Below are 12606 nucleotides of genomic sequence, written 5' to 3'. Positions count from 1 at the left end.
GATGCCACAAAGTTAGGCGACAAACTAAATGGTTTTATCTATACAAATTGTCACAAAGAGTGCATAGCCCCAAAAGATGGTTCAAGACCATTTTTTTCTTTTTTTTACAATAAAAAGCTTAACTGACTCGCTATAGTGGTCAGAAGTTCAAAGGCAAAAAATTATGCAGAAATATTGAATACCATATTTTTTTGATAGATCACGAACAGCTTTTTATTTATTTTTTAATGGCGGGATGGTTTTTATAACTTACTATTTTTTGTATCAATATTTTTATACCATTTTAATTTCGACAGATTTATTAGAACTTAAACCCTCACCAGATTTTAAATTAAATTTATGACCATTTCCACTCCCTACCTAACACACATAACTGTCGAGATCCTCTTTTAATTGCGGGTATTTCTTTGTTCGCAAGTTTATTTGAAGCAAACTATTATGCACCCCCCCCTAAGAAAAATCCTCGATCCGCCCCTGGTTGTTTATAGATCGGATATGGGCTAGTGGGTTAGTATTTCAAAGAATAACGTAGCCAAGTCGAAGATAATTCGTTTCAACCCTCTGAAGCGGAATATAGATATGCCTCTAGTCCCTTTCCCGATTGTGAACGAAATAAAAATCTTAGGAGTAACTTTCACTAGTGACTGCAGTTTCAGTGCCCATATTAATTTAACCGTTCACAAGGCTAATGCAAGCCTTCAGACACTTACCAAAATGAGGCGTTTTGGGTGTGATACTGAAAGTCTTCTCCATGCCTACATGTGTTATGTTCGCCCGTTGCTCGAGTACGCGTGCCCGGTGTGGGGTCCATCTGCTATCCGCACAGCGTACCTATTACGCGACATAGAGTGCGTCCAGAAAAGAGCAACAAGGATTATACTCCGAAACCGTGACATACCCTATGATCAAGCCCTCGCTAAATTAAATTTATCTCCACTTAAAGTCCAGCTTGAACACCTTATTCAGCAATTTGGAAAATCCGTCCTAGCCAGTAAGAGCCACCGATCAATACTACCCGAACCAGCCCCTCCCAATAGCCGAACTCGGTTACAAAATAAACTTGTACCCCCTTAAGTACGAACTAATCGTTACGCCAACTCATTTGTGCCTTTCTTCACATCAATTTTTAATGCTGAGTTGTAGTGTGTGATTTTTGTTTAAATGTATAATTTTTGTGAAAAAACTGAATTTAGCTATGCTACGATAGTTTTTAAATATACCAATCTCTCTCTCTCTCTCTCTCTCTCTAAATTTTAGAGTTTTTTTATAGATCGATATTTTAGGCTTGTTATCGGAAATTTAGGATTAGATCAGATTATAGACTGATTTCTAGAATTTGATCGTATTATAGACAGAATGTTTTTAGATCAGATATAGTGGGTTAGTATTTTGAAGAATGAACTTTACTGATTGTTTATAGATTAGAGTTTTAGGATTGTTATCGGGATTTAAGGATTAGATTGTTTATAGATCAGATTTAGCGGGATAATATTTTAAAAAGTAAATTTTACGGATTGTTTCTCATCTGAATTGTTGAAAAAAGGTAAGCTTCAATTTGGAAATATAATTTTTTAGTAACCAGTATTGAATGATTTTCATTTAAAAAAGAATGCGAAAAAGTCACAACTTATGCAGCTTTTGATTAAACTATAACTGAAAAGATTTCGATAGTTGAATAAGTGAAAAGTAGAATAAGCGACAGTTGAAATACCAGTGAAAAAAATATTATTTATTTAAATATAGATAAATGGTATACAGATGGTATAGCGATTTATTTATTTTTTTATTTGTAAAATTTGTACAAAACTCATAATTTCATCGCGACAATTGTCAAATTTCTTGCAGAAAGTACTGGATCAAATAATGGCAGAATAGTCGCACGGAAACCTGAAAGAAAGAAAATTTACTAAGCACCTATATTTAGGAGCCAACTGGTCAAATAACGGGTGAACTTTGGGCTAGAGACAGTCCAAACTAGTACTCTTTGTGATTTCAGCAATTCCGTCGGAAAATGCCCAACACTGAAATCTATATTTTTCACACGTTATTGGCAATTTAGAATCGGAAAGTAATTGAAAAATACACTGAATGATGCAATCTAGTTTGAATATTATTCCAGAGAACACTAGATTTACAAAAATTTTAAATAGTTTATGTAGCACCAAATATTATAATTTTCCAAAGGATATGCTAGTGCTTTACTAAGTACTCTATAATGACTTCCAATGTCAATCAGGTAAAGTAAAGCTAATTCTCTTTCTACTTTGAATTATCTACTTTCTGGGCAACCAGACCGGAGATATGGAGAAAAAAACTACCTTAGGTTTAAAACTAAGTAGAGGAAAAGATGAACGAGAGATTTTAGATCACCAAATGCGGCTAGATTTCGAAAATATAATACAAATTAACAGTATTAATACTCATTGCAAGAACAAGCTGCATTAGATCATCAGGCCGGGGCAGGCTACCCCTTCCACTCCTACTTGTTCAGTGGATGACTCTTTACTCATGACGCTTCTGTGAAAATCCCACTTTCTTCAATTATTTTCTTACTATCTATTTGAGGATGAGCTGTCATCTTATTCACAGCCCATTTAAGAAGGTTTTCCTGTTCGTTTGCCATCAGATATCCGCAAAAAATCAGATTCTTATTATCCACAATAAATTGTACTCGCAATATTCCTTGCATTCCTCGAAGTATCTTTATCGTTACCTTCTTAATCCGCCCGGAAGGGAGGCGGGGAAGGGGATCTAATCTCATATATTTACTTTATTGGATGCTAGTCATTCCTTGCTAGTCATTCCTTACGATTGTCTGACATATCACTTTGATTTAATCATGAACCCACTGAATGATAAATCTCCTTTTTTGATTAGGGTTTCGATGGGGTTGAATATAAAAGACCTACTTTTGTCAGAAGGAAAAACTAGGTATATTAGTTATTTTTTTATAGCTATTCATTTGTTCATACTAACTTACCCCTAGATACTTTTTAGTCAACACAAATAGTTTAAACACAAAATAAGCTACCTAATTTCAGGAAATTTTAGGCTCAACCAGAATAATCTCAGATGTTAAACAGATATTATAATTTTAATGAATTCGAGGGAAGCCTGTTTTGTAGGCTCTAAGTTTTTCTACGTAGCGTCGCGCTGTTAGTTCTGCCAGAAGTTTTTTTTTTTACCACTATTAACCCCATGTTAAAGAGGGAAGCAAAGAACATACTTCGAGTTCTGATTATTTCATATTGCTATAAGAAACTCCCAGGAAGTTCCCATTTCCCTAACATCTTTCCATACAACATCTTTCCACCCTCATCAAGGACGACCTGCTTTTCGTTTAACCCTAGACGGTTGGCCTATAGGACAATATTTGGCAATGTGTATCCCTTCGTTCACAGAACTAGCCCTAGCTATAAAACTTTCTCTGATTATAGCCTTAAAAAGTGGGACTGAATCACACTTTTCATACAGACTGCTGTTCGAAACACTGTCAGTCACTGGGGTACCCAAAACAATCCATAGGCAATTACTATGGAAAACGAAAATAGAGACGAAGACCACACTGCCTTTCCATAACAAACAAATACAACGTAGAGACAATGGGGAAATTTTTTTTTTTTTTAATTAGAGATATTCTTTTTGGTAATGGATACCCCATTCCTTTTGTCAATAAAATAATTAACCGTAGAATAAAAAGAAATTCTTGTAAAATCGAAGAAGATACTTCACAATTTGAGGCTACTGATAAGCCCTCAAATATTGTTGTAAGCATTTTGTAAGCAACGCAAGGTTGCTTACTCTCACCTCCCAGGTGCCATTCTCCGTCCAGATAGCGCAGAGGTCTCTCAGATGGCTCGGACACCTCCTACGAATGCCGACATCAACGCCAGCCCGAATAGTGTACGACTTCGACCCAAAAGCCCATGGCTGGTCTCGCCCGAGGGGCAGACCTCGGACAAGGTGGAAAGACAGCCTCGACAAATTCTTGGTGATGGCCAACATTGCTGTCGACGAGGCGCCTCATTTAGAAGCAGACCGGTCCGCCTGGAGAAGTCAAGTTGCGAAGCTCTCTACGCCGCACCCCATGCGGCAGGAGCCTTAAGTCAAGTAAGTCAAGTTCCGTATATCCCAAAGATCACAACCAAATTAAAAAATATTTACACAAAAATAATATGTACGTAGTTTTTACTAATAATTTTAAAATCGTCAATTTCTTAAATTCGGGTAAAGATAAGACCCCAGTTACTCGCCAAAGAGGGGTCTATCAAATACCTTGTGATTGCGGAAAATACTATGTCGGCAGGACCCATCAGAATCAAGACAAACGGTTACAACAGCATAAAAATGACATAGACAAGGCCTTAATTTCAAATAGTTCCAACAACTCCTTTGATTCTGCTTTCGGTTGGCATATATTCAATAATCCGTCCCACATGATACTTTTTGAAAACTCTTCACTCATTAGTAATGATCCGGGAATAAAACAGGTGGTTCGAGAATCAATCGAAATTAATCTCAAAATAAATAATAATATTTCTTTGAACAGGGACTTGGGGGAATACTCACTAAATTCTTTATACTCAAATTTAATTAAAAATGATCTAACAAAATATTTTACTAAACCGATTTATAATAGTACTGAACCAACTACAAAAAGGCCTTTGAGACAGGCTGCTAAACAAGCAAAATTAGCTTTAAGAAATTGCATCGAATCATTTTATTCTTTTTAATTTGAATGAGCTTATATTCTCATTTCATTCTTTTCGCCAGTCCTGGTTGAACTTCGTTGAAGTAAGGATGCTAAGGCTATTTTTAAAAAAAGTTTTTAAAAAAAGTGTTTTTAATTATTCAGTTTTAATCCTCACAATTTGATGTAAGTTCTTTTATATATATATATATATATATATATATATATATATATATATATATATATATATATATATATATATATATATATATATATATATATATATATAGTTTCTCTCTTATTCTGGTATTGTGCTGAAGATGGCCCTTGGACATAGGGCCGAAATATCTACAGAAATAATTTCCACTGTCTTAAAAAAAAAAAAAAATTCCCTATTGTCTCTACGTTGTATTTGTTTACTATGGAAAACATAAAAAATAATCTCCATTATTCGGAGCACCCATGCTTCAGAACCATTCTTGACCACTTGCATCAATGTAGTTTACAATATTCTAATTTTGGTTCGCAGACTCATCTTCCTATTCTTTCAAACTTTTTTTAAATGTGAAAAATACCCTGGATCTAAGCTATTCTACTTTTAACATCCTCACTGCATTCATGATAACATCTCACTTACTCATGATAGTACCTAAGTAAATAAATCTGTCCACCTGATCAATCTTTTTCGTTACCCAACGTCAACTTTCCATCTTCACTCATTCCTAACCTAAGCGACTTTGTTTTTTAACAATAATTTTCATACCTATTCTAGTAACCTGAACTCGTAAAACCTTAGAGAGTTCGTTCATTTTGCTCAGATTTTCATCTAGGATACTTAAATCATCAGCATTCTGTAAATCCAGGAGATTTTTTTACTTCCACATTTGATTCCGTGTTCACTCAATACGTTTCCTGTGGTCCTTCAGACAAATTCCATCAAAACTGGTCCATATAAATGGGGATAGAACATAACTGCTGATTTAATACAAAACCAGCTACTAGCCTCATTTCTTGCCTTAACCACAGCAGTGCTGATTTCGTACATAACACTTATCGCTTTTATGTATTTATCTGGTATACCATACAAGGATAAGACCTTCGCAAAAGCTGTCCCACCAGCCGAATCAACCACTTGCTCATAATCTATAAAACTCAGGACTATTGGTTTTTGATGACTCAGGCACTTCTCCATTATTAACCCGAGAGTGAAAATTCGGTCAACACCTCTTCTACCCTTCCTAAAACCGCAATATTCTTCTATTAAAACTTTGCCTACAGGATCTCCAAGTCTGAAACCCGATAAGTTATTTGCTACCTACAAAACCACGCTAATACCTCTATAATTGCAACACTGACTCTTAATATACTTTTTATAGATGGGTTTAATTAGCGGTTTCCTGAAACCGCTGGGTACTCTCTCTTTTTCAAAAATTATATTCATAATATTCAGAACTTATTTCTAACCTCATAACCACCGTATCTAGGAAACTCATTTAAAACACTATCAGCACCTGGGACTGTTTTATGTTGTCGCCAATTCTTCCTCACAAAATAAATCATCCTTCACATACCCTGTCACAAACTTTTTCATTCTTTCCATATCTTTTCCTGTAACTCTATCCCGGTTTAGCAAATTCTCAAATGTTCAACATATTTCTTTTTACCTTTTTTCTTATCACTAATTGTAGCCTCATTCCTATCTTTAACTGGGGCAAGTCTAGATTGACTACTTCCTCTCAATTTATTAAAATACCAGTACAATGTTTTATCATTATTCCATCTAGCTACTTCTTCCAGACCCTTGGCAATTGTATCCGTAGCTTTCACTTCACACCTTCTTAGGTCACATCCACTTTTTCTCCGTTCCATTTATTCCATATGATCTATCGCTCAGATAGTTCTTCAACAAGCCCCTCCTTCACTCTATTAAACATAAAGCATTTTTAATAATATTCCTTGCTACGTTCATAACTTTATTCTCTAAGACACCATCAGCAACTTCAAAAATTATTTTCCTAGAATTATTCACTTTATCTTCTACATCAGAAATTAGAAATCATTTATTTAAAGACAGCTTTTATAATCGTAGATAAAAATCACAAACTAAATGTCGCTGTCATTTACAAACCTAGTCCTAAAGCCTTTTGTCATAGGCAATGGAAAAAATACGGCCCAAATAAATTGTTAAATGGATTAGTACTGAAAGGCACCGGCACTAATTTGCTCTTCTCTTTGGTATTAAATACTGAGTTGGCAGCAGGGGGTAGAAAACGTTGGTGCTTAGGGCTAGCAAGGAAAAATTGCCCGAAACGCATTATCTACTGGGACCTGCGATCCCTAAGAGTTTCAATCTTTAAAGATTCAAGAGCAGACTTATAATCTACGAATTTTCCTCCAAGGACGACCGCTCTTTTTTGAACTCCTTCCAAATCAACCACTTAGATATTCGATATTATGAATCTGAGGCCCCAAAACAGGACATGTATATTCTAATATGTGACATTTGTATGTTAGATATGGCGTTTTCAGCTGATCTGCTGGGAAACCCAAGCGGCACATTAAAATCAAAGAACTTAGCGCGCAGTTGCCTTTCTGGACTAGCCCTTGAATATGAGCACTAAATGAGGAATCGACGCTGATATCAACTCCCAGGACTAAAGCTGGCAATACAAGCGGAGATCAGGGATTTGGGCAAACAAGATCTCCTTTCAGTGGATTAAATTTTAGGATTTTGGTTTTGCTTTCGTTGATCTGCAAAGTATTTGCACTACATTCTTCTTTGAATTCTGTTAGAATATCAGGGCTGAATTGGGACATAGCTTTGGTTGTATCTACTTTGAACTTAAGAAGCCCATTTAGATCGCCTACGCATTTGAATTGGTCATCCATGCTGTCCATAACGTAATTAATTTCCACAAGGAAAAGTAGAGCGACCAAATCGATGGGCTCCACATATAATCTATTCCGATTCAGAGTCGAGATCACTAGGAAAGAGGGCGTAGACTGGCTGGTACCGGGAACGTAGGAAATCCATAACATGCAGTAAGATATGTTTGCGTGCGCCCATTCTTTTAAAATTCGTAGTAGCCACAAGATTTTTAATAAAATCAAATACTTTCTAGTAATCAACGAGTAGCAAATCAACAAAAGCGTCTCCAGATTCAAGACATTGTACGATCAGGTGATAAAGCCTAACTAAATACACTGTGGTACTACACACTTTTAAACAACCATACTTGCACGGGTCAAGTGTATCTGCAACTTGCAACATAAATTCACGGTAAATAAAGGACTATGTGACTATGGCAAGATTTGGCATGATTGAAATGAATCTTAACTGATCACAGCTATTGGGATGCTTCAGCTTCAGAAAAACACGTACATAAGTTTGTTTCCAAGACTGGGGGAACGACTGATTATTGACCGAAGTTAGAAATTTCACAAGAAATATAGCGTATTCACGTGAAAGTATTACTGGCAATTCGGCAGGATGGGAAGCACAGTTATTTCGCAGTTCCCGTATTTCCTTTAAAATGCGTATTCAGAAACTTACTAGATTTCATCGCATTTGCTGTATTCTATCAGAGTATTCAAATCAACTTCACTCAATGATGAATACGTGGTACAGATTTTGGTAAAGAAAGAATTGACTTCTTGTGTTGATATCAAAGTCCCATCTGGTTTCATCATCCGTAGCTCACAACTGACAGATTTTGTAACTTTTTCGCAGCTGAAATACACCCTGAACTATGTAGTCGGCATGTAAGTTTGATCAATCACTTCAGATCTGTCGTGATCCTCGGCTTGTCAGATCTAAAAACTGACACTGCTTTAGTCGGAAAAAATTCATAGAACTTTTCGAGCAGCATGGAGTTGATTGTTTCAACCTTAACGGTCAAGTCAGTGATTGAGCATATTTCTTCAAATGAGTAATTACCAACCCACTGTTCAAAGGCACATATAGAGTCCTGGTTCAGTGGACGAACTGTTACTTTGCTTCTTTTTAGTTTCAGCATGTTGTTTTTCGCTTGTAACAGGATTACAAAATGATCTGCGGTTTGCAATGGGCCCATTGAGAGGATAGGACGGTACAGTTCACTGACATTTGTAAATATCAGGTCTAAGGTAGGGCCACTTTCATGGGTGGGAATGTTCACTACTTGTATAAGATCAAGCGCATTGGAAAACCACTGTTTGTTGGTCTGGTTAAAGTCGCCTCCAATAATAAAGGCAGGAACCGCATATGCACGTCGAAACTTATCAAGGCAGGATTGCAAGTAAAGCTCTTTTCTGTTCTAATAGACAGATACCACTATCAGGCATGAAAACTTCTTCGGCAGTTGGGAGGGCATAGATTCAGCCCAGACTACTTCATGGCAAGAGTCATTGGGACACTTATTCTTTTCACTTTTTTTTTGTAAAGACTTTAAATCGTACGGGGGAAAAGCGTCAAAACATAAGAATACTTCCGTGTTTGAAGAAAGCACAAAAATTGGCTAAGATGTACTTTTGAGCATGCTCTTCAATATGGCTTGATTTGGAAAGTGAAATTTTTAATCAGAACACCACTAAGTGACTTGAAATTCAAGATGGTGAACGAAAATACGAGTTTGTCAAAATGAGAAGACATGGCTGTTATGGTAGGCTAACATGGGTTAATCCAGGGCAGAGGTTCCGAATATGAACGCAAAAATAACCTAAGTTGTACTGTTGTGCCACTAGGTGCCTCAATTTCGAAAAGGCGGACGAAAATACAATTTGTTAAAATGAGAAGACATGACCACTCAAGTAATTTAGCCTGGGATAATCGATGGCACTGGTATATCAAAGTAATAGTGTACTGAAGTAATAATATCTGGCATTCTGTATATTGTTCTGAATAATGATGAAACGTCGCTTTCCGCAGTTTGAATTTTGGGCACTTATGATGGAACTCAAGGAACACCAGTTGTAGCTTGAAGTCATATCGCCCCGCCGATTTCAAACTCTACGTGAAAATCTTACAGCTAATAGCTAATAGCCCCATGGTTTTTCTTTTTCGTCCATATCAATTACTCTCCTTGGCTCCCTGTTCACATAGAAGATATGGTACTACTAGAAACAGAGCATCCGTTTGTTTTTGAAGAGTTCATGACGGATAGGTTAACAATATCAAAATCGGGATGAATATTCTCAAATTCACCTCTGGACCAGCCATACGAGCAGCTAAACTGTGTCATTAAGGGCATTGGGGGAGATATAGGCATTCTGAACGATCCTTCGGCTCTTCTCCGCTGGTGCATTGGAGGTCCAGCAGTAGCCCGCAGCACCGACGAATTCGAACATAGTCTTTCCAACTCTGATCCTCATAATGACGGAGACCATAGTGAGGAAAAGTCATACCAGAAGAGTTTTCGATTGAACATTTCCAGTCTTGTAACAACTGTTTTCGAAATAGAGAATCCTTTTCTTGAAAGAATGATAGATATCATTGTTTAAACACTTTACATTGGCTTTGTTGCTTGAGAAGGAGACATGGACGCCTTCTTCAAACAAGAAAACAGTCAGGATCCACCAGCGTTGACGTCTGATGGTCAGATTCGTGCTGGCAACAAGGCTGAATTTGCAGATGCCTTAATCAGCTTAACCCCAGCTGCTCGGGTGTAAATGTTGAAACCAAGGAATTCGAAGACCTTCAGATAGTATTGAGAAAACGTGTTTATTCTTATGATAGACTTTCAGCTGAATTATGTCGAAATACTTGACCTCATACTAGATTTTATTAGATTGGATAGTCTAAAGTTGTCTGTCAGAAATCAAAGAGGCAAAGTTTCACAACTAAAAGTTGTCCCGAACACACAAATCCCATTTAAGTGGAAAGAATTCCTGCAAGCAGATGCAAACAAAACAGACAGTGTTTAAGCTGGTGTCCCATGCTGTCGTGAAAAAGTCTCCGACGTCAAAACGAGTATGTTGCACTACAGGAAACATGTGCATAATTAATCAGGCATTCAAAGAGCAGAACCTCATCCAGTTATGTTCACACGAAGAGGCTGATACCCGCCTTTTGTTTCACGCTTGTAACGCAGTCGCAGAAAGAAATTCGTCGATCCCCATACGAACGGTGGACATAGATCGATTGTGATGGCAACCATATGCTTTGATTGCTTTAGAGCATCCGAAGTACTTTTCGCGTTTGGTGTTGGTACCAACCTAACTCCTAAGGTAGGATCCCATTCACGAAATAGTTCGATCCCTCGGGCAAACGAAATCACAGGCACTTTTGTTCTTCCACGGGTTTATAGGATTTGATACCGTTTTTCTATTATTCACCACTCAAAGAGGTGGTTCTTTCCGACTTGGCAAAATATACCCTGACTGACGGACACTTTCCTTCGACTGACAAACCAGGCTCCCCAAGTGACGGAACTGCAAGTATACGACCTTGAACGCTCTGTCATGAAGACACACGATGCAAAACAAGACTGTGACGACGTGGATGAATTTGGGAAAGAAACATTTTGACGACAAAACACCAAGAACATGGAGAGACTTCCTCCAGCTACTGTTTTGCTTTTACAACATATCCTTACAGTTGCAGGTCATATGTGGAGTCAACAGAATCAACATGGAATCAACATCCACCCTTCCAAGTTTTTCTGACTTTGGCTGAGGTTAGGTTCCCTTCCACCAGCGTCAAAAGTCTGTCACGAGACAGTACGTTGTGGATGCAAAAAAGGGTGTGAAATAAGGTGCCGCTGCAGAAAATTTGACCTTAACTGTAGTCCATTATGTTGGTGCAAATCTAAGTGCTTTAATAGTTGAACATTCGATTATTTTTTTTATTAGCAGAAGATTCGATTGATCTATTTATGTTCCTGATAAAATTATAATTCTTAAATACTTTTAATCCGTCTAATTAGCCTCTGATAATTCATTTACAATAATTAAAGAGATGAAGAGTTAACAAGTATTTAACTGATTTTGGTTAGCAAAAAAAAAACAAAAGCTATAAATTGGACGTATCTTGGTCCCATACTTAGGCAGTTTGTACTGTGCACACTGTAATGCTATGGGTGTATGTCGGAATGACAGAACAATATTTAAAACTGTTGTATTAATCACTCCACTCCAGCCTGCTATATCGGGATCATGAACCTCATGGAATCTGGAAAACTGACATTTTCTTCGACCGTCTTCGAATTTTAGGTCCCAAGCGGATCAACGGTATAACTAAGGTATATTTATGTGCATATACTTGTGTTTTCAGAATCTGAGCTATCAATTGCTCCTAATCCACCCATTGGAAGTCATTAGTTCTTATTTTAACAAAACTTGTATTTTTTTACCGCCATCTTGAATCTAAAGCGCCTAGCAATACTACGGTACAACCCAGGTTGGTCTTATGTTAATATTTGGAACATCTGCCATCGATTACCCCATACTGGCCTATTTCAGCAGTCATATCTTTTCATTTTGACAAACTCATATTTTCGACCGCCATCTTGGATTTGAGGCACCTAGCGGTACTAGGGTACGATTTAATTACTTACTATTCGGAACTTGGGTCATCGAGCACCCCATACTAGCCAATTTGAACGGCCATTTCTTCTCATTTTAACAAACTTGTATTTTCGTCCACCATCTTGGATTTCAAGCCACCTAGCAGCATTCCGATGAAAAATTTCGCTTGCCTAATCGAGCCATATTAAAGAGCATGCTCGAAAGTACACGTCAGCTAATTTCTGTGCTTTTCTAAAAAACCGAAGTATTTTGGTAGTTTTCACCCGCACAAGGATTTACATATTAATATAGACTTAATTTTAAAAAAAGACCTATAATTCGCATCTTCCCTTCTCCTTCCCCCCCCTTCTTCTTTAACCTCCTATTGTTCTCCAAAACTTGAAACAAATTCACCTATTTTTGCAAAGATTCTA

General features: G+C 37.1%; 1 protein-coding gene across 7 annotated transcripts in view; it reads right to left on the bottom strand.

The window, feature by feature from the left end:
* Window positions 1–1753: 1753 nt before the first annotated feature.
* Window positions 1754–12606, bottom strand: part of LOC136027114 (methyltransferase-like protein 25B) — a 125471-nt gene continuing 114618 nt past the window's right edge. For all 7 annotated transcript variants that reach the window (XM_065704078.1, XM_065704086.1, XM_065704121.1 and 4 more), the window contains one exon: window positions 1754–1887. In XM_065704078.1, the coding sequence (XP_065560150.1) occupies window positions 1808–1887 (80 nt within the window). In that variant the 3' untranslated portion in view covers window positions 1754–1807. The remainder of the gene's footprint in view (window positions 1888–12606) is intronic.

The sequence above is a fragment of the Artemia franciscana genome, chromosome 1 (assembly GCF_032884065.1).
Source record: "Artemia franciscana chromosome 1, ASM3288406v1, whole genome shotgun sequence".
Classification (NCBI taxonomy): domain Eukaryota; kingdom Metazoa; phylum Arthropoda; class Branchiopoda; order Anostraca; family Artemiidae; genus Artemia; species Artemia franciscana.
The sequence above is the reverse complement of the archived record's forward strand: the minus strand, read 5'-3'. Positions and strand labels throughout refer to the sequence as shown.